At 35.7% G+C, this 23,562-nt stretch overlaps 2 protein-coding genes across 4 annotated transcripts in view; one reads left to right on the top strand and one right to left on the bottom strand.

Annotated features, from left to right (window-relative positions):
- The first annotated feature begins 810 nt into the window (after positions 1-810).
- On the top strand, positions 811-6,571 carry LOC131106834 (T-cell leukemia homeobox protein 1-like). Its single transcript, XM_058056284.1, has 3 exons — positions 811-1,254; positions 4,628-4,865; positions 5,882-6,571. The coding sequence occupies exons 1-3, from the start codon at positions 846-848 to the stop codon at positions 6,090-6,092; spliced, it is 858 nt and encodes a 285-aa protein (XP_057912267.1). The 5' UTR covers positions 811-845; the 3' UTR covers positions 6,093-6,571.
- Positions 6,572-9,584: 3,013 nt separating this feature from the next.
- The window catches only part of gbf1 (golgi brefeldin A resistant guanine nucleotide exchange factor 1), a 90,108-nt gene continuing 76,130 nt past the window's right edge, over positions 9,585-23,562 (bottom strand). For 2 of the 3 annotated variants that reach the window (XM_058056269.1, XM_058056271.1), the window contains exons 27-40: positions 21,221-21,292; positions 21,061-21,155; positions 20,835-20,988; positions 18,239-18,464; positions 16,883-17,043; positions 16,558-16,807; positions 16,174-16,394; positions 13,836-13,986; positions 12,991-13,121; positions 12,794-12,895; positions 12,415-12,528; positions 12,149-12,326; positions 10,736-10,915; positions 9,585-10,617 (exon numbers count right to left, since the gene is read on the bottom strand). In XM_058056269.1, coding sequence (XP_057912252.1) covers positions 10,340-10,617; positions 10,736-10,915; positions 12,149-12,326; positions 12,415-12,528; positions 12,794-12,895; positions 12,991-13,121; positions 13,836-13,986; positions 16,174-16,394; positions 16,558-16,807; positions 16,883-17,043; positions 18,239-18,464; positions 20,835-20,988; positions 21,061-21,155; positions 21,221-21,292 — 2,313 coding nt within the window. In that variant the 3' untranslated portion in view covers positions 9,585-10,339. The remainder of the gene's footprint in view (positions 10,618-10,735; positions 10,916-12,148; positions 12,327-12,414; positions 12,529-12,793; positions 12,896-12,990; positions 13,122-13,835; positions 13,987-16,173; positions 16,395-16,557; positions 16,808-16,882; positions 17,044-18,238; positions 18,465-20,834; positions 20,989-21,060; positions 21,156-21,220; positions 21,293-23,562) is intronic. The other variant, XM_058056270.1, reaches the window with a different exon arrangement.

Genomic DNA, 23,562 nt, shown 5'->3' with positions numbered 1-23,562 from the left:
CAGTATTTGTGATGTATTTAGGCAGTATTTGTGATGTATTTAGGCAATATTTGGTATGTATTTAGGCAATATTTGGTATGTATTTAGGCAGTATTTGGTATGTATTAAGGAAGTATTTATAATGTATTTAGGCAGTATTTGTAATGTATTCAGGCAGTATTTGTAATGTATTTAGGCAGTATTTGTGATGTATTTAGGCAGTATTTGTGATGTATTTAGGCAATATTTGGTATGTATTTAGGCAGTATTTGTGATGTAGTCAGGCAGTATTTGGTATGTATCCAGGCAGTATTTGTAATGTCTTTAGGCAGTATTTGGTATGTTTTTAGGCAATATTTGGTATGTATTGAGGAAGTATTTGTAATGTATTTAGGCAGTATTTGGTATGTATTTAGGCAGTATTTGGTTTGTATTTAGGCAGTATTTGGTTTGTATTTAGGCAGTATTTGTAATGTGTTCAGGCAGTATTTGGTATGTATTTAGGCAGTATTTGGTATGCATTTAGGCAGTATTTGTGATGTATTTAGGCAGTATTGATTGTATAGTAATGGTGTAGTTATTATTAGTTATTATTATTAGAGGTTCGATGATACATGAAGGTGGTAATTAGGGGCCATCCTGATTGATGTCATGAAGAGGGGGGGGGGGGGGGCGTGTGGCGGGAAGGGGGTGTGTTGCCGGGTGAAGGCATCCAGGGCGGACGTCGCCGGCTCGCATCACGCCTCACACGCTCACACGCTCACACGCACGGGCGGTTGATCACGGCGGGAGTCTTTTTTTTTTCTCGTCCCTCCGGGATCCGCGCTCGGATGGACGCGTGTTCGTGGCGCGGGTGCGCGGAGGTCATGGATCACGCGGGGCACCTCCAGCAGCACACGCACGCGCAGGAGCCCATCACCTTCGGCATCGAGCACATCTTGAGCGCCGGCGAGCACATGCTGGCCACGAGGATGCACGAGCCGGATTACTCTCACCTGTACACGTGCGGCGGCGGCGGCGGCGGCCTCGGCCTCGGCGACGCCGCCGGCGGCGGCTTCCCGTGCGGGAGCGCTCACGGCAACCCTTACCACGTGAGCACCGGCGTCTGCGCCAACGGGGCCGACGTCAACCCCGCGGGGGTCATCCGCGTGCCCGCGCACAGACCCGTGAGCGGCGGGAGTTTGCCGCCCGTGACCGGAAGCGTCAACAACCTTGGCGCGCTCACCTTCCCGTGGATGGAAACCAACAGAAGATACACCAAAGACACCTTCACGGGTAGGAAAAATACACAGTATACCTCCAAGTACCTCCGAGTACACGCTACTCTACTTCATCTAGCCCTAGATGTACTATTACGCTACACGTGATTCATTTGCATGCAGTGATTAATATCATATAATATGTGACTAATATGTCATCAAATACAGAAATATTACTTCTTCATGTAGGATTTATTAGGATGTAAAAAAAAATACTACCAGGAAATCTCATGAAATATTATTCATGTTCCTGCCCACCTTCAGCAAGTCACGTGTTTGCAATATTTTCACCTCATCATTTGACTAGTTTGGCAAAAGGTAAAATACATATTTCATATAAAAATACCCACAGACGTTTATTTGATATTTCACACCGTATGCCCAAATAATATTGCACTGGGAAAAAACTCCATATTCCTCCTCCTCATCATCATCATCATCATCATCGGCCTCACACATCATCACAAGTATATATAACATATATATATATATAACATAAATATTAATAAATATGAACATAAAAGCAAACACAAGCGCCAATACAGACAGATCCCAACATGTCTGCTGGCACAAACACCTCAGCAAAAAACACTAAATACTACACAAATACTATACACATAGCAAATACTAAATACATACCAAATACACCATTATTGCCTTAATACATCACAAATATTGCATCACAAATACTGCCTGAATACATACCAAAATTCTACCTAAATACATGACAAATACTGCCTAAATACATTAAAAATACTGCCTAAGTACATACCAAATACTGCCTAAATACATCACAAATACTGCCTGAATACATACCAAATACTGCCTAAATACATCACAAGTACTGCCTCAATACATACCAAATAGAGTATATAATAGGTATATCATTCGTAGAGTATATAATCAGTAGAGTATATAAAGGTATACATACCAAATACTGCCTGAATACATGCCAAATATTGCCTAAATACATCACAAATACTGCCTGAATACATACCAAATACTGCCTGAATACATACCAAATACTGCCTAAACACATCACAAATACTGCCTGAATACATACCAAAATTCTGCCTAAATACATTACAAATACTGCCCAAGTACATACCAAATACTGCCTAAATACATCACAAATACTGCCTGAATACATACCAAATACTGCCTATACATACCAAATAGAGTATATAATAGGTACATCATTAGTAGAGTATATAATCAGTAGAGTATATAAAGGTATGCATACCAAATACTGCCTGAATACATACCAAATATTGCCTAAATACATCACAAATACTGCCTGAATACATAGCAAAATTCTACCTAAATACATGACAAATACTGCCTAAATACATTAAAAATACTGCCTAAGTACATACCAAATACTGCCTAAACACATCACAAATACTGCCTGAATACATACCAAAATTCTGCCTAAATACATTACAAATACTGCCTAAGTACATACCAAATACTGCCTAAATACATCACAAATACTGCCTGAATACATACCAAATACTGCCTATACATACCAAATAGAGTATATAATAGGTACATCATTAGTAGAGTATATAATCAGCAGAGTAAATAAAGGTACACATGCCAAATACTGCCTGAAGACATACCAAATACTGCCTGAAGACATACCAAATACTGCCTGAATACATACCAAATACTGCCTAAATTCATCAGAGATACTGCCTGAATATGACTATTATATATTCTACTATTATATACTCTAGAGCAGGGGTGGGCAAACTACGGCCTGGGGGCCACATCCGGCAGTGCTCTTGAAAAAAGGGACACAACACTTTTCCAGATAGAATACTTTTCCAATCCAGATGGACTGTTCCGTGTACAATACATAGTATATATGTATACCCCCATACTTTTTGGGAAAGCAATGCGGCCCGCCAGTCAAAACATTGGCCCACCCCTGCTCTAGGGTATACATATATAGTAAGTAGAGTATATCATAAGTACAGTATATCATAAGTAGTGTATGTAATCAGTAGAGTATATAACAGGTAGAGTATATCATAATTAGAGTATATCATCAGTAGAGTATATAATAGGTAGAGTATATAAATCACAAGTATATATCATAAGTAGAGTATATAATAGGTAGAGTATATAAATCATAAGTATATATATCATAAGTAGAGTATATAATAGGTAGAGTATATAAATCATAAGTATATATCATAAGTAGAGTATCTAATAGGTATAATATATAAATCATAAGTAGAGTATATCATAAGTAGAGTATATAATAGGTAGAGTATATAAAGGTAGAGTATATCATAAGTACAATATATAATAGGTAGAGTATATAAATCATAAGTATATATCATAAGTAGAGTATATAATAGGTAGAATATATACGTAAATCATAAGTAGAGTATATCACAAGTAGAGTATATAGTAGGTAGAATATATACGTAAATCATAAGTAGAGTATATCATAAGTAGAGTATATAATCAGTAGAGTATATAAAGGTAGAGTATATAAATCATAAGTATATCACAAGTAGAGTATCTAATAGGTAGAATATATAAATCATAAGTAGAGTATATCATAAGTAGAGTATATAATAGGTAGAGTATATAAATCATAGGTATATATCATAAGTAGAGTATATAATAGGTAGAGTATATAAATCATAAGTATATACATCATAAGTAGTATATAATAGGTAGCGTATATAAATCATAAGTATATATCATAAGTAGAGTATATAATAGGTAGAGTATATAAATCATAAGTATATACATCATAAGTAGTATATAATAGGTAGCGTATATAAATCATAAGTATATATCATAAGTAGAGTATATAATAGGTAGAGTATATAAATCATAAGTTTATATATCATAGGTAGAGTATATAATAGGCAGAGTATATAAATCATAAGTATATATAAGTAGAGTATATAATAGGTAGAGTATATAAATCATAAGTATATATCATAAGTACAGTATATAGTAGGTAGAGTATATAAATCACAAGTATATATCATAAGTAGAGTATATAATATGTAGAGTATATAAATCATAAGTAGAGTGTATATAATATGTAGAGTATATAAATCATAAGTAGAGTGTATATAATAGGTAGAGTATATAAATGATAAGTATTATGAGTATATAATAAATAAGGTAGAAGATGTTTTGCTTTTCTGTTGAAGTGTTTTCTGGATTGAAAATATTCTTATCTATGTTGGCATCTTCTTATCTATATCTACCTAGTATCTATCTATCTACATGAAAGGAAATCTACATGTGAAAAGAAGCACGAGACACTTATTTATGATTATGATTATGAATGCTGATCGCTTCCCTTGCAAGTCACGTGGTTATCGCTGTGTGTCGCGTGTCGTGTGTCCGTCCAGTGTGCGTGTCGCCTCGCGCGGCGCCGCGTCGCGTGGGCCATCCGTACCAGAACCGGACTCCGGCCAAGAAGAAGAAGCCTCGGACTTCGTTCAGTCGGCTGCAGATCTGCGAGCTGGAGAAACGCTTCCACCGCCAGAAGTACCTGTCCTCCGCCGAGAGGAGCGTCCTGGCCAAGGCCCTGAAGATGAGCGACGCTCAGGTCAAGACCTGGTTCCAGAACAGACGCACCAAGTGGAGGTCGGCTTCTTCTGCTAACGCTGATTATTATTATTATTATTATTATTATTATTATTATTATTATTATTATTATTATTATTATTATTATTATTATTATTATTATTATTATTATTATTATTATTATCATCATCATCATCATCATCATCACCATTTATTATTATTATTATTATTATTATTATTATTATTATTATTATCATCATCATCATCACCATTTATTATTATTATTATTATTATTATTATTATTATTATTATTATTATCACCATTATTATTATTATCACCATTATTATTATTATTATTATTATTATCACCATTATTATTATTATTATTATTATTATTATTATCATCATCATCACCATTTATTATTATTATTATTATTATTATTATTATCATCATCATCATCATCACCATTTATTATTATTATTATTGTTATTGTTATTATTATCATCATCATCATCACCATTTATTATTATTATTATTATCACCATTATTATTATTATTATTATTATTATTATTATTATTATTATTATTATTATTATTGGGATATTGTAACTTCATTTTTTCGCTAAGAAATTCTTCTATAAACATCTTAATATTCACCTTCATTTCATCCAACTGTACTCATCATACCATAAATATTATACACAATAATAATAATAATAATAATAATAATAATAATAATAACATCAAATAATGCCAATATCTTTACTACTATTAACACCAGGACGCCTTTCTTCACCAAATCCATCATTGACCCAAAATAAAAACAACAACAATATCAATGCCATAAAAAAACATTATAAATATTATCAAAATGATATAAGAAATATGAGGAATGTTTCAATTAGAAATGGGAATTCCCGGAGAACTTGAATGTGTCAAAAACACAATTGAGAGGTTAAGATGCTGCCGAACACACCCGAATAGAATAATAACATTTATAAAAAATAATAATAATTATAATAACGTTATTGTGATTGAAGGAACGCTCCATATTTTGTTGTTACCGTGCGTGTAGGAGGCAGACGGCGGAGGAGAGAGAGGCCGAGAGGCAGCAGGCCAACCGCATCCTGATGCAGCTTCAGCAGGAAGCCTTCCAGAAGTCCGTCAAGCAGCCGCTGACCCCAGATCGGCTGTGCCTGCAGAACACGTCCCTGTTCGCCCTGCACAACCTGCAGCCTTGGAGCGAAAGCACCGGCAAGATGAGCGGCGTGTCGGCCTGCGAGTAGCGACACAAACGCGGCCTGCTCGGCCGGTACCGGCTCCTCTGGCTCGGAAGGCCTCGCGGTACGCTCCGGTACGCTCCGGTACGCTGCGGTCCTTCTTATGTTGGTCGAGTCGTGGACTTGTAGATAGTTTGTCATTCCAAACGCGAACAAATGACATTTGGATTAAAAAAACGTCTCAACTTTCACCTGTCAGCATATTGGCAGACTAAAATAAATAATATGGTTATTATATTTAACATTTGGCTTTCATAACACATTTTATGTTTCCGATTCAAAAGTAATAAATCTATAATAACGATTTTTTTTGGAAAACCATGAATTGTATTTTAAGCATTCAAACTACATTTATTGAAGAGCTGATTTTTTTTTTAAATAAAAAAAACATCAATTTGTTATGTACAGGCGACAGTAGGTTGCTGTATTATTATGATGTGTAAAAATGACAGGTGTTACACAGTGTATGATATACAGTATAAATAAATGAGTGGTGGAGTTTATTTTCATTTCTGGGTCTTTGTCGACATCTAGTGGATAACTGATGAAACTACAAGTCAGTGATGTTCGGCTACCGAGAGACAAATAACTTCAAAACTTCAAAAATACATGAAAAATGATTGAATGCAGCTCGGAATTGGTCAGAAATATGCGTATTCAAGTACAAATTGTCGTATTTGTATTTGTATTTGTCGTATTTATTAAGTATTATTTGTACTTTGTCAGCAATATGTACTTTGCCTACATTCAAGCTTAAAAATGTCTAAAAAAAACAAAAGGCATCCACAAGACTCATTGAAAGAGGTTGTGATGATGTGCAGTATTGTACACTGGCCACTAGGTGGCAGTTGTGTTACTGTCATGTTGGCTGAGACACACAAGCACCAGACTTGATGTTTTTTTTATTTTTTTTATCGCAGCTTTGAATCATCTCACAACAGACACGATCGTGCCTAACATGGCCTACGTAGGGGCTGTAACCCCCACCTAGCTAAAACTACACTTTGACCCCTACCCCCCCCCCCCCCAACTTAGCTCCTCTTGCACTGGAACAAATTGACAGCGACACACACAAGCACAAGGTCTTATTTATGTCATATTGTGTCTACTATATTGGCTAAAAGGATTGTAAGAGTGACTGTAGGGTTGTTATTTCACGTGTAGAGGTCTCTAATAGTGTATTTAGAAGGTGGTAAACTGGTTTTCTGTCTTATTTTATCTTACTGTGTATACTGTTTTTCTGTCTTATTTTCTCGTATGTCTACTATATTGGCTAAAAGGATTGTAGGAGTGACCGTAGGGTTGTTATTTCACTTGTAGAGGTCTCTAATAGTGTATTTAGAAGGTGGTAAACTGGTTTTCTGTCTTATTTTATCTTACTGTGTATACTGGCTTTCTGTCTTATTTTCTCTTATGTCTACTATATTGGCTAAAAGGATTGTAGGAGTGACTGTAGGGTTGTTATTTCACATGTAGAGGTCTCTAAAAGTGTATTTAGAAGGTGGTAAACTGGTTTTCTGTCTTATTTTATCTTACTGTGTATACTGGCTTTCTGTCTTATTTTCTCTTATGTCTACTATATTGGCTAAAGGATTGTAGGAGTGACTGTAGGGTTGTTATGTCACGTGTAGAGGTCTCTAATAGTGTATTTAGAAGGTGGCAAATAGGTTTTCTGTCTTATTTTATCTTACTGTGTATACTGTTTTTCTGTCTTATTTTCTCGTATGTCTACTATATTGGCTAAAAGGATTGTAGGAGTGACCGTAGGGTTGTTATTTCACTTGTAGAGGTCTCTAATAGTGTATTTAGAAGGTGGTAAACTGGTTTTCTGTCTTATTTTATCTTACTGTGTATACTGGCTTTCTGTCTTATTTTCTCTTATGTCTACTATATTGGCTAAAAGGATTGTAGGAGTGACTGTAGGGTTGTTATGTCACGTGTAGAGGTCTCTAATAGTGTATTTAGAAGGTGGCAAATAGGTTTTCTGTCTTATTTTATCTTACTGTGGATACTGGTTTTCTGTCTTATTTTCTCTTATGTCTACTATATTGGCTAAAAGGATTGTAAGAGTGACTGTAGGGTTGTTATTTCACATGTAGAGGTCTCTAAAAGTGTATTTAGAAGGTGGTAAACTGGTTTTCTGTCTTATTTTATCTTACTGTGTATACTGGCTTTCTGTCTTATTTTCTCTTATGTCTACTATATTGGCTAAAGGATTGTAGGAGTGACTGTAGGGTTGTTATGTCACGTGTAGAGGTCTCTAATAGTGTATTTAGAAGGTGGCAAATAGGTTTTCTGTCTTATTTTATCTTACTGTGTATACTGTTTTTCTGTCTTATTTTCTCGTATGTCTACTATATTGGCTAAAAGGATTGTAGGAGTGACCGTAGGGTTGTTATTTCACTTGTAGAGGTCTCTAATAGTGTATTTAGAAGGTGGTAAACTGGTTTTCTGTCTTATTTTATCTTACTGTGTATACTGGCTTTCTGTCTTATTTTCTCTTATGTCTACTATATTGGCTAAAAGGATTGTAGGAGTGACTGTAGGGTTGTTATGTCACGTGTAGAGGTCTCTAATAGTGTATTTAGAAGGTGGCAAATAGGTTTTCTGTCTTATTTTATCTTACTGTGGATACTGGTTTTCTGTCTTATTTTCTCTTATGTCTACTATATTGGCTAAAAGGATTGTAAGAGTGACTGTAGGGTTGTTATTTCACATGTAGAGGTCTCTAAAAGTGTATTTAGAAGGTGGTAAACTGGTTTTCTGTCTTATTTTATCTTACTGTGTATACTGGCTTTCTGTCTTATTTTCTCTTATGTCTACTATATTGGCTAAAGGATTGTAGGAGTGACTGTAGGGTTGTTATGTCACGTGTAGAGGTCTCTAATAGTGTATTTAGAAGGTGGCAAATAGGTTTTCTGTCTTATTTTATCTTACTGTGTATACTGGTTTTCTGTCTTATTTTCTCTTATGTCTACTATATTAGCTAAATGGGTTGTAGGAGTGACTGTAGGGTTGTTATTTCACGTGTAGAGGTCTCTAATAGTGTATTTAGAAGGTGGCAAATAGGTTTTCTGTCTTATTTTATCTTACTGTGTATACTGTTTTTTGTCTTATTTTCTCTTATGTCTACTATATTGGCTAAGAGGATTGTAGGAGTGACTGTAGGGTTGTTATGTCACGTGTAGAGGTCTCTAATAGTGTATTTAGAAGGTGGCAAATAGGTTTTCTGTCTTATTTTATCTTACTGTGGATACTATATTGGCTAATAGGAGTGTAAAAGTGACTATGGGTGTTATTTCCCACCATGAATGATTATTATGATTAAGATTATTTGGATTCAAAGTTAGCTTACATTTTTCCCGGCAGAGCAAATCTGTTATGTAAGGGCATTTAGATCGATAATACAACCCGCCCCAATGGCTGGACGGGATCAACAGGCCACCCGTGGGGTATTTGGAGTGAATTTATGTACAAGTGTATTGCTGACACACAAGCAACAAGACAAGACAAAGCTGCTTTAGGTGATATTTATTACACTGTAAAAAGTACACCTTTCATTTCTACTATATTATGTACACAAGACGTAAATCTGACTTCCTGCTGAAGCTACGCTCATCTCCCCATCCACGGCAAAATGAAGCGGTTTGCGGTGTGAGGGAGACTTTGGTCGTAAGAATAAATAAAATAAAAGCAGCCAACAAGCAAGCGGTCGTTCCTGGGATGCAACGCGTCTCCAAAAGCCTCGGAAGCTAATGATAGCAACGTATGCTAGGTGTCCACTTCTTTCTATGTTTGGGAGGAAAGGGAAAGGAAGCATGCTTTTGCAAACAGACAAGTTAAGATGGGGGGGGGTAAGGCATCAAACCCATGAAAAGAACATTGGATGCACGCTATACACTTCATCGAATTTATCCCTGGAATGTTTTTAACTTTTTTTTCTTTCACGCTCCATGGCCTCCATAAATTCATAGACTGCATGTTGGACGTTTACGTTTATTCATGTCTTTGTATTTTGCTTTGGGTTGGTTGAGGTTTTTGATGATTGGAAGGTGAACATCTCCATGCGGGGGAAGAAGGGGACGATGATGATGATGATGGTGGTGGGGGGTGTGTGTGGGGGGGGTATGTTTGACCCAAATGGTAGATGAATATATGCCAACAAAACAGCTTGACAAGACTCAAGTGTATTCATACGTCATGTACTCTATGTAATATGATTACTCTGAATTAGTGTGGAAGTGGATGCGCTGCTAAGGTGAAGAGAGGAGGCGGTCCGACTGGACTTGGTCAGAGGGGCTTGTAGGTCTAGGACTCGGGAGCAGTGGTACCGGAGACGTGGCCTCAATGAGGGCGGGGTTGAGGATGATTGGCAGGGACATGGGCGGCACCCCCACCTGCAGAGGCGAGGCCAGGGGTTGGATGATGAGAGGAGACTGGCTCAGTGGCGAAGGACCTTGGCATTCCGATGCTGGTAGGGGCACTGGCATGGGAAGCATCGCCGTGGCGACAGGAGACGATCGCTCTACTCCTGGAAGACAACATGTCTTATCGTTCCTTCTCTTGGTAAACTTGGTAAAATACTATATTAGTGTACTACATGTGTACTAGTACTAGGAGACAGCAGGTGTATGTTTTGGGTGTGCTACCGTTGGCTGCTTGGTTCTCCTGAGGTGATGCTGGCCTGCTGGGAATTTGGGCTTCAGGAGTTCCGGACACCGGACAAGATGGCTGCTGCAGGGCCGGACCCAGAGACGCCTGTGGGGAGGGAAGCTGGCCCGATGACGAATTGGGATGCACAGGCTCTGACGGAGGGCTGGGTACCGGATCTGAAATGATTATTGTTGGCATTACCAATATGGTACGTGTACACACGTACACACACGTACACACACGTGCACACACACGCACGCGCACGCGCACACACACATATACACTCATATATATATATATATATATATATATATATATATATATATATATATATATATATATATATATATATATATATATATATATTATATATATATATATATATATTATATACATACATACATACATACATATATATTATATACATACATACATACATACATACATATATATTATATACACACATATATATATATATTATATACATACATACATACATACATACATTATATACATACATATATATATAAATATATATATTATATACATACATACACATATATTATATACATACATACATACATACATTATATACATACATATATATAAATATATATATTATATACATACATACACATATATTATATACATACATACATACATACATTATATACATACATATATATATAAATATATATATTATATACATACATACATACATATATATATTATATACATACATACATATATATATTATACATACATACATACATACACACATATATATATACACACATATGTATATACATATATATATGCATATATATATAATACATACATACATATATATATATATATATACATACATACATATATACATACACATACATACACATACATATATACATACATACACATACATATATACATATATATATACATACATACACATACATATATACACATATATACATGCATATATATATATACATACACATATACACATATATATACATACACATACACACATATATATACATACACATACATACATATATATATATATATGGTATACTTACATATATGGTTTACTTACATATATGGTATACTTACATATATATATATATACACATACACACACACACACATGGTATACTGACAGACATATATATATATACATATACACACACATATATATATATATACACACACACATATATACACACACATATATATATATGGTATAATGACAGACATATATATATATATATATATATATATATATATATATATATATATATATATATATATATATATATATATATATATATATATATATATATATATATATATATATATATATGGTATACTGGCATATATATACACTATATATATGTATAAGCGCGTACCTGGTAAAACAGTTTGTTTAAAGAGTTCCTCCCTCAGGTGAGGCAGGAAGCAGTCGATTCGTTCCCACGTTATTTCCCACAAGTCCGAGTATCTGGTCTTGGAATCAGCACCACGAAAGATCTCCGCGGTGTCCATCACCAGCAGCATGTTCTTCAGGGATTCTGGGATGGCCTCCAGCTGGACACAGCAGAGGTACCACGTGGGTCATACATGGGTTCTTCCTGCAGACACCAGCTTAGCTACGTCTCGGTCCGTCTGTCCTCACCAGCAAGTCACTGGATCCGGCATGCATGTACTTGTCCATGAAATCCAAAATGGTGAGCCACAGGGCGGCAAAGGTCGGCAGGGACAACAACGGCAGGAGGTGCTGCAGGAAAACCTGAAACCCCCCCCCCCCACACAGCAAATCTATATAGTACATACATAACTCCTTCATACGTATCCCAACACAATACCACTCAATAGAAATATCACATCATGTGTTTCTATCTGGTTCCTGGAATCTAGTCTGTGGTTCAGGACTGGGGGCTGGCATGGGGGGGGGGGGGTGTCAAAATCACCACCTCAATTCACTCCTATTCTATAGTTAGTGGACTAGTAAGCATTGTGACCCACACACAGAGTCCTGGACCTACGCTACGAACCTTTGACAGGAGGGTGCAGGCTCTCATTCTGGTCTCTTCCATCCCCCCCACGTCAGCCGGACTGATGTTGTCCAGCAACTTGGTCAGCAACGGGAAGAGAACCTGCGAGGAGGAGATAACAAGTACTTTCTCATGTACCGGAAATACTCGTAGGCGTGTCTTCTTTCTCGTCAAAGTCTCCCCGGGCAGAGGGTTACCTTATTGAAGCAAGACTCCCACTCGGAGGCGTGGAGTGTCTGCAGATCGTGAACCAGCAGGGCCCTCTGGAGGTAGGTGAGAGCCTGCATACGCACCTGACGTCTGGCGTCACAGCACAGCCAAGCGATGCCTGCACAGGTAAACAACGCAGCACCATCAGTATTGTGGCCCCGCATACTAATAAGACTAACAATAATACACTTTTCAATATGATTAGAGCCCTCCAGACAAGGAATAACACCCCTATAGTGACCGATACACTCCTATTACCCAATATAGTATAGACATCATAAGAGAAAATAAGACCTAAAAAACAAAGAGGACTCCTGCTTGTGTAAAGGTGACTATAGGGGTGTTATGTCACGTTTAGAGGGCTCTAATCATGTTAAAAGTGTATTTGGAAGGTGGCAAAGATGCTTTCTCTGTCTTATTTTTCTCTTATTGTGTAATAGGTGTGTAAAGGTGACTATAGGGGTGTTATGTCACATTTAGAGGGCTCTAATCGTGTTAAAACAATAATACACTTTTCAATATGATTAGAGCCCTCCAGACAAGGAATAACACCCCTATAGTGACCGATACACTCCTATTACCCAATATAGTATAGACATCATAAGAGAAAATAAGACCAAAAAAAACAAAGAGGACTCCTGCTTGTGTAAAGGTGACTATAGGGGTGTTATGTCACATTTAGAGGGCTCTAATCATGTTAAAATGTGTATTTGGAAGGTGGCAAAGATGCTTTCTCTGTCTTATTTTTCTCTTATTGTGTAATAGGTGTGTAAAGGTGACTATAGGGGTGTTATGTCACATTTAGAGGGCTCTAATCATGTTACGTACGCACCTTGCAGCAGGGGGCACCAGCAGCTTGTCCACAGAGTCTGCGAGTCGGCTTCAATCTTCTTCCCAGCAGCCTCCACATGCTGGTCTTCCTTTGCCCAAGAGCTGTAAATGCTGGCAGCCCGCGTGTGCAACGTGTGCATCAGGTCCAAGAGCTGCACAGAGACAGGCGCTTGGTCAGCACATCACTCGAAATTGAACAAACACAGCATGTCCGCATACTAACTCTCACGTATTACACACATACGAGTGTGAGTGTTAACAGCGGCGCCTCGGTTAACAGCGGCGCGGCGCCTCGGTTAACAGCGGCGCGGCGCCTCGGTTAACAGCGGCGCGGCGCCTCGGTTAACAGCGGCGCGGCGCCTCGGTTAACAGCGGCGCGGCGCCTCGGTTAACAGCGGCGCGGCGCCTCGGTTAACAGCGGCGCGGCGCCTCGGTTAACAGCGGCACGGCGCTGTTAACCGAATACACATGTTAAAAGTGTATTTAGAAGGTGGCAAAGACGCTTTCTCTGTCTTATTTTTCTCTTATTGTGTATTAGGTGTGTAAAGGTGACTATAGGGGTGTTATGTCACGTTTAGAGGGCTCTAATCATGTTAAAATGTGTATTTAGAAGATGGCAAAGACGCTGTCTCTGTCTTATTTTTCTCTTATTGTGTAATAGGTGTGTAAAGGTGACTATAGGGGTGTTATGTCACGTTTAGAGGGCACTAATCATGTTAAAATGTGTATTTAGAAGGGTGGCAAATATGCTTTCTCTGTCTTATTTTTCTCTTATTATGTCTATATTGTGTAATAGGAGTGTAAAGGTGACTATAGGGGTGTTATGTCATATTTAGAGGGCTCTAATCATGATAAAAGTGTATTTAGAAGGTGGCAAAGAAGCATTCTCTGTCTTATTTTCTCTTATTATGTCTATATTGTGTAATAGGAGTGTAAACGTGACTATAGGGGTGTTATGTCGCATTTAGAGGGCTCTAATCATGTTAAAATGTGTATTTACAAGGTGGCAAAGATGCTTTCTCTGTCTTATTTTTCTCTTATTGTGTGTAAAGGTGACTATAGGGGTGTTATGTCACATTTAGAGGGCTCTAATCATGTTAAAAGTGTATTTAGAAGGTGGCAAAGATGCTTTCTCTGTCTTATTTTTCTCTTATTGTGTATTAGGTGTGTAAAGGTGACTATAGGGGTGTTATGTCACGTTTAGAGGGCTCTAATCATGTTAAAATGTGTATTTAGAAGGTGGCAAAGACGCTTTCACTTACTTATTTTTCTCTTATTGTGTAATAGGTGTGTAAAGGTGACTATAGGGGTGTTATGTCAAGTTTAGAGGGCTCTAATCATGTTAAAATGTGTATTTAGAAGGTGGCAAAGACGCTTTCACTGTCTTATTTTTCTCTTATTGTGTAATAGGAGTGTAAAGGTGACTATAGGGGTGTTATGTCAAGTTTAGAGGGCTCTAATCATGTTAAAAGTGTATTTAGAATGTGGCAAAGACGCTTTCTCTGTCTTATTTTTCTCTTATTGTGTAATAGGAGTGTAAAGGTGACTATAGGGGTGTTATGTCAAGTTTAGAGGGCTCTAATCATGTTAAAATGTGTATTTACAAGGTGGTAAAGACGCTTTCACTGTCTTATTTTTCTCTTATTGTGTAATAGGTGTGTAAAGGTGACTATAGGGGTGTTATGTCACGTTTAGAGGGCTCTAATCATGTTAAAATGTGTATTTAGAAGGTGGCAAAGACGCTTTCTCTGTCTTATTTTTTTATTGTGTAATAGGTGTGTAAAGGTGACTATAGGGGTGTTATGTCAAGTTTAGAGGGCTCTAATCATGTTAAAAGTGTATTTAGAAGGGTGGCAAAGACGCTTTCTCTGTCTTATTTTTCTCTTATTGTGTAATAGGAGTGTAAAGGTGACTATAGGGGTGTTATGTCAAGTTTAGAGGGCTCTAATCATGTTAAAAGTGTATTTAGAATGTGGCAAAGACGCTTTCTCTGTCTTATTTTTCTCTTATTGTGTAATAGGAGTGTAAAGGTGACTATAGGGGTGTTATGTCAAGTTTAGAGGGCTCTAATCATGTTAAAATGTGTATTTAGAAGGTGGTAAAGACGCTTTCACTGTCTTATTTTTCTCTTATTGTGTAATAGGTGTGTAAAGGTGACTATAGGGGTGTTATGTCAAGTTTAGAGGGCTCTAATCATGTTAAAATGTGTATTTAGAAGGTGGTAAAGAGGTTTTGTATTTTGGGTGGGGATGCAGTGCCATAAACGAGGGCGGACTGTATGTTTTAGGAACAAGTGGGCTGACAAAAGGTAGAAGGGAAAAAAGGGATCCTGTACTTACATCCTGACTAACCTGTAATGACACCGTGTGGTAACTTGCCGGGACACCCTCGTCCTCCTCGTCATCGCTATGGGAACGTGACGGACGGTGGCCGGAGGCACGGCTTCCGCCTCGTCTTGCGCCGTTGCCCCCCTCCTTCTCCTTGCCTCCAGCCTTTTTCCTCAAACGGGACTTGGCAGAGTCATACTTGTGGCTCTTTTTCTTATCATGGTTGCGGTAACCTGGTGAAAGTGCAAAGTGCTTGAGGATGTGTTCTTTATATACAATTAATCAGCTTGATTGAGGGTCAAAATAATCATTTTCTTCGCCATTGCTGCTGGTTTCTCGCTATCGGTGGTACAAGTACACGAGCGTTTTTATCACAGCAGATAAAACACAACTCACCTCCATTGAGACTAGCCTCCACAAACACCCTGATGGCTCGGACACACAGCTCAAAGTTGTCGGGTGTGATGTGGGCAGCATCACGGACGATGAATGACAGCGTTTCCACACACTTGAGGAGAGACTTGGTGTCGTGTTGGCCCAGGTCCTGACCCAGCGTTAAACTGTACTGGTTGACCAGGGGGTGATTGACTTGACATTTGGAGCCAAGTGGCGGACCCTTACTGCTTTCCAGGTCCTCTTTCCCAACCTGGAAGAAGAAATACGACGTTTGGAGAAGAGAGCAGAGATAAAGGAGGAACCCGAGTGAAGAGAAGGTACCGACCACCAGCCAGCCGCTGCTGCTTGCTACATCGACGTCTGTTGTGGAGCGAGGGATTCTGGTCTTGTTGTGGTCTGTGTAGACCTCCGAGTCTGACGTGTAGCCACGATCTAAACTCACCGGATTCGGCTGGTGGGACGGCAGCTCACTGTCCGACTGGGCACCTGAACACACACAGTATACCTACGCTTGATATAGCTCTTTTTTAGCATTTAGCAATAAAACACATGTCATATTTATTTCATCAAAACAACACCATCAAGGAAAAAGTACACATGAACACAAGTCTCTATTTTCTGTACCTTTTAAAGACATAAAAACAAAAAAAAACAAAAAAAAAATGATATAAAAACAAAAAAAAACAGCTAAGAATGCACGTAATGGAACACACCCCAAAAAAAAGACATTATGACGCTCAAGAACTACAATACTGTCGTAGTGACACATCACGGCTAGCGACTAGCTCAGGGGTGGGCAAACTACGGCCCGGGGGCCACATCCGGCCCGCCAAGTGTTTGAATACGGCCCGCCCAATCCCAAAGTGCTCCTGAAAAAAGGGACACAAGCACATAATAATAATAATAACTATTATTATTATTAGATTATTATTGATTATTATTAGAACTATTATGATTATTATAATTATTATATTAATTATATATAATAGTATTGTTATATTTGCATATTTTACATAATAATAATATAATAATTATTTTAATTTTATTGTAATTATTATAATATTTTATTATTTTTAAAATATTTAAATATAAATATAAAATAATAAATAATAATAGCAGATTGCATGACAATTTTACAGATACAATAATACCAGGTGGACTGTTACGTGTAAAATATATAGTCTGCCCCCCCCCCCGTAAATTTTGTCATATCAATGCGGCCCTCGAGTCAAAAAGTTTGCCCACCCCTGGGCTAGCTTCAGCACACGGTGCCTACGCTTCAGGCCACTAGCCAAAGCTAACGCTACATATTGGAGCTTTTTGTTTTCAAGGCTAGGTGTAGCGTTTTATTTCCATGTTGCTATGTGAAATTAATGCACACGGGAAGGAACACAGAATACAATTATGAACTCTTGGAACTGTTATTGCATGCTTTTGGGCGTGTGACCAATTACAGCGGAGTGGGCGTGCCCAGAGGCGGGCGTATTTGCAGACTTTGGCGCCTTCAGGGTTAACCAGCGGTACATGTATTATCACTATCAATAGCAATTATTGCTATTAACTTTAATGTGTTTTTTTGCTGAAAAAAATTCTAAATTTGCGGTGTAGTGAATGTGGAGTGCATGTGGAGGTGATGGTACAATTCCCCACACTAAGAAATGACTATTTAAAAGTACTGCACCTGTTTCCAAGTCGGTGCTGGCAGAGGTGAACTGAAAGGCGGCAGGAGGCTGGACTCCGGCGCCGACACATTCCAGCAGGGAGAAGAGCGTGTACCAGTGGTCCGTGCTGTGGATGTTGGCTGCGTTGGTTTTAAGCAGCTCGTGAAGACCGTAAGCCACCTCCCTGCTGACCCGGAACAGAACATGCGGCTTCATCATCAGCAGGAGACGCAGGGAGAGGAGCACCTGGAAAAGACACGAAAGCATTGGCTCCACCTGGTGGCATGGTGAAGTATTGCAGTTTTAACACCTTTACATTGCTATTATTCAACATAGTGGACATAATGGAAAAAAAGATATAGAAACCACAGTTGAACACCTTCTAAAGATACTTTATAAGATGATTAGACGTGCAATAACACCCCTACAGTCACATTGACGCTCTTATTTCCCAATATAATAGACGTAATAAAATAAAATAAGATATAATATAGACTCATGTTAGTAATGGGAGAGGTTCCTGTGGTAGTTCCAGTTTCTGGATACTAGTACCTCCTGCGATATGGAGGACCAAAACTGGCAAAATAATAAATAAATAAATAAAAGTGAAAATAAAAACAAAAATGAAAAAAAAAAAATTCAAAAAATTAAATACACAAAAATAAATATAAATGGAAATAAAAACAAAAATAAAAAATATATACATAAATAAATAAAAGCAAAAATAAATACAAAAATAAAAAACAAGGTTAAAAAAATAGGACCAAAACTGCCAAAATAATAAATAAATAAATAAAAGTGAAAATAAAAACAAAAATGAAAAAAAAAAAAATTCAAAAAATTAAATACACAAAAATAAATATAAATGGAAATAAAAACAAAAATAAAAAAATATATACATAAATAAATAAAAGCAAAAATAAATACAAAAATAAAAAACAAGGTTAAAAAAATAGGACCAAAACTGCCAAAATAATAAATAAATAACTAAAAGTGAAAATAAAAACAAAAATGGAAAAAAAACATTAAATACACAAAAATAAATATAAATGGAAATAAAAATAAAATATATATATATAAATAAATAAAAGCAAAAATAAATACAAAAATAAAAAAAACAAGATTCAAAAATGAAAAATAAATACAAAAATAAATGTAGAAATAAATAAAAAATAAATATATAAATAGAATGACATATCAATAAATAAATAAAAGCACTCTGCTCTCATATGTATTTATTTCATGCTGCAGACAATGTCAGCTTGAAATGCAGAAGGAAAAACTATTCAAATGAGGGGGCGGTCCTAAGTGTGTCTTGGATTGAACTCTTCGCCTATTGGTTGATCGACATGTGAGTGCGAAAATCGACTAGGTATGCCCTGCAAACGGCCACAGCAAGAGGAAGTCACCACACCGCTCTCAATGGCGGTAAATATGGCTGCAATCTCCAGGGATCTCCGTTTGCTAGCAGATATTTCGGATAATGCTTCCCCGGATTACCTGCTTTTCCGGGTGGAAGCCTTATTGGAGCCTGATCTCTCTCCTCCCCGACGGAGCTTTTTCGCACTCACATGTCGATCAACCAATAGGCGAAGAGTTCAACCCAAGACACACTTAGGACCGCCCCCTCATTTGAATAGTTTTTCCTTCTGCATTTCAAGCTGACATTGTGTGCAGCATGAAATAAATACATATGAGAGCAGAGTGCTTTTATTTATTTATTGATATGTAATTCTATTTATATATTTATTTTTGTATTTATTTCTACATTTATTTTTGTATTTATTTTTCATTTTTGAATCTTGTTTATTTTTGTATTTATTTTTGCTTTTATTTATTTATGTATATATTTTTATTTCCATTTATATTTATTTTTGTGTATTTAATTTTTACAAATTTTTTATTTTATTTTCACTTTTATTTATTTATTTATTATTTTGGCAGTTTTGGTCCTCCATACTGCGATGGCTCTTGTCTCATCATTGTAACATTACATTAACATTAGTGACACCTAGTGACCAGTGAAGAATACTACATCTTTCAATGTTTTTTTTTTTTTCCTGAATGCTGTATATTTGCATGTGACTTCCTAAAGCTAACCTTTTTTATCTTTGTCTTTCTTCTCCGGTCTATTCTCTAAAAGAGTGTAAAGGTGACTATAGGGGTGTTATTTGATGTTAAGAGGGCTCTAACCATGTTAATAAGTAGGAAAAAATATATCATTTATTAACTCATTCAATACCACAGACATCTAAACGCTCGCTCCCAAAGATACATTTATACGGATTTTAGTTTTTTTTTTTTTGCCTGAGTGGCAAAAAAAGGTGACAACGCAAGAATATAACAAAATAAGTCACATTTTAAGCAGTTTTAAGCTATAAAATTGAGATTAAAGACGAAACTCTAATCTTTCTTTTGGTCGGTTCCATGTTTATTTAGCCACAAAAGAAAGGATATTGCACACAATAATCTGTGTGCCTTGAAAGATCAGTCAAACGGTGTAAAACGGCTGCTACCTATTCCTTTACCACGGTCGGGTGTGGAAGCAATGAACGTCCACAAACGAGTGGGAATCTTTGGGAAAAGTGCTACTTCCCGAAAATCACGCCACCGTACCTGGGAACTAATATCTTCTCGGCGTAGCAAGCGAATGGCGAGTCGAAGGAGTCCCACCACGGCTCTCTCCACCAGGAAGCAGCTGTCGTTGGCGTGGACGCAGAGGTGACAGAGGTGGTCACGCACGCTTTGCCACACACACGATACGCGGTCGCTGTAAACGCAAATAAAGGAAGCTTTAGAGCGCCGCAAGCGGAGACAAGCGACGCTCGGAGTGGACTCCTACCGGTTCTCCATCACCATACGTAGCAACATCTCCAAGCAGAAGGCGGCATCTTCTTCGTCGTACGTCTCCTCGTCAGGAGTGACCGATATCAAGGCCTGGAGAAGACAAGTTGCTCTTTCTCTGCCGCTACAATAAATCCACTCCACTTCATCACGTTTACCTTCATCAGTTCCTGTAGTGACTCCAGCTGGAGGAACTTGCTCTCTGTGATCATCTTCTCCGGGTCACATTGCTGCAAAGACATATTCCATTCAGTAGTGGGAATACGCTGGCTATACTTTATCACGTAGCAACAAGAACAATGCAAAAAAAGAAGAGGTTAAACCAGGGGTGGGCAAACTACGGCCCGGGGGCCACATCCGGCCCGCCAAGTGTTTGAATACGGCCCGTCCGTTCTTTCCAAAGTATTTCATTTAAAGTCAACATACAAGCTGGCATCATGGCTTGAGACGACATTTTCATGGTTTGGCTGTTTTATCAATTTTGTTATTTGATGCGGTCTGTTGTTTACAAAGTGCTCCTGAAAAAAGGGACACAGGCACAAAATAATAATAATAACAAATAATAATATAAAATAATAATAACAAATAATATAAAATAATACTAAATTTATTCTTCTTATTATAAATTTATAACACACTTTACATCATAATAATAATAATAAAAATAATAAAAATAATAATATAAAATAATAGTAACAAATAATATCAAATAATAATAAATGTATTCTTATTATTATAAATTTATAACGCACTTTACATCAAATAAATTATCTTAAAGTGCACACATAGCAGATTAATTTCGTTATTTGATGCGGTCTGTTATTTACAAAGTGCTCCTGAAAAAAGGGACACAGGCACATAATAATAATAATAATAACAAATAATAAATAATAATAATATAAAATAATAATAACAAATAATATAAAATAATACTAAATTTATTCTTCTTATTATAAATTTATAACGCACTTTACATCATAATAATAATAAAAATAATAATATAAAATAATAGTAACAAATAATATCAAATAATAATAAATGTATTCTTATTATTATAAATTTATAACACACTTTACATCAAATAAATTATCTTAAAGTGCACACATAGCAGATTAATTTCGTTATTTGATGCGGTCTGTTGTTTACAAAGTGCTCCTGAAAAAAGGGACACAGGCACATAATAATAATAATAATAATAATAACAAATAATAATAATAATATAAAATAATAATAACAAATAATATAAAATAATACTAAATTTATTCTTATTATAAATTTATAACGCACTTTACATCATAATAATAATAAAAATAATAATATAAAATAATAGTAACAAATAATATCAAATAATAATAAATGTATTCTTATTATTATAAATTTATAACACACTTTACATCAAATAAATTATCTTAAAGTGCACACATAGCAGATTAATTTTGTTATTTGATGCGGTCTGTTATTTACAAAGTGCTCCTGAAAAAAGGGACACAGGCACATAATAATAATAATAATAATAATAACAAATAATAATAATATAAAATAATAATAACAAATAATATAAAATAATACTAAATGTATTCTTCTTATTATAAATTTATAACGCACTTTACATCATAATAATAATAAAAATAATAATATAAAATAATAGTAACAAATAATATCAAATAATAATAAATGTATTCTTATTATTATAAATTTATAACGCACTTTACATCAAATAAATTATCTTAAAGTGCACACATAGCAGATTAATTTCGTTATTTGATGCGGTCTGTTATTTACAAAGTGCTCCTGAAAAAAGGGACACAGGCACATAATAATAATAATAACAAATAATAATAATATAACATAATAAAAAATATTCTTATTATAAATTTATAACACACTTTACATCAAATAAATGATCTCAAAGTGCACATATAGCAGATTGCATAACACTTTTACAGATACAATAATTTCGTTATTTGATGTGGTCTGTTGTTTACAAAGTGCTCTTGAAAAAAGGGACACAGGCACATAATAATAATAATAATAATAATAATAATAATAATAATAATAATAATAATAATAATAATAATAATAATAATAATAATAATAATAATAAATAATAAATAATAATAATATAAAATAATAATAACAAATAATATAAAATAATACTAAATTTATTCTTCTTATTATAAATTTATAACGCACTTTACATCATAATAATAATAATAATAATAATATAAAATAATAATAACAAATAATATAAAATAATACTAAATTGATTCTTCTTATTATAAATTTATAACGCACTTTACATCATAATAATAATAAAAATAATAAAAATAATAATATAAAATAATAGTAACAAATAATATCAAATAATAATAAATGTATTCTTATTATTATAAATTTATAACGCACTTTACATCAAATAAATTATTTGCTATAATAAATAATATTATAGCAATATAATATAATAATATAATACAATATAATAATACAATTATATATAATA

Source organism: Doryrhamphus excisus, chromosome 19 (assembly GCF_030265055.1).
Source record: "Doryrhamphus excisus isolate RoL2022-K1 chromosome 19, RoL_Dexc_1.0, whole genome shotgun sequence".
In the NCBI taxonomy this organism is placed as follows: Eukaryota; Metazoa; Chordata; class Actinopteri; order Syngnathiformes; family Syngnathidae; genus Doryrhamphus; species Doryrhamphus excisus.
The sequence above is the reverse complement of the archived record's forward strand: the minus strand, read 5'-3'. Positions and strand labels throughout refer to the sequence as shown.

What these genes read in the sequence shown, in the direction of transcription:
- LOC131106834 (XM_058056284.1), top strand. Translation starts at nt 846, where the DNA reads ATGGATCACGCGGGGCACCTCCAGCAGCACACGCACGCGCAGGAGCCC. An exon ending in CACCAAAGACACCTTCACGG is followed by an intron (nt 1,255 to 4,627) that starts GTAGGAAAAATA and finishes GTGTCCGTCCAG; the next exon opens with TGTGCGTGTCGCCTCGCGCG. An exon ending in AACAGACGCACCAAGTGGAG is followed by an intron (nt 4,866 to 5,881) that starts GTCGGCTTCTTC and finishes CCGTGCGTGTAG; the next exon opens with GAGGCAGACGGCGGAGGAGA.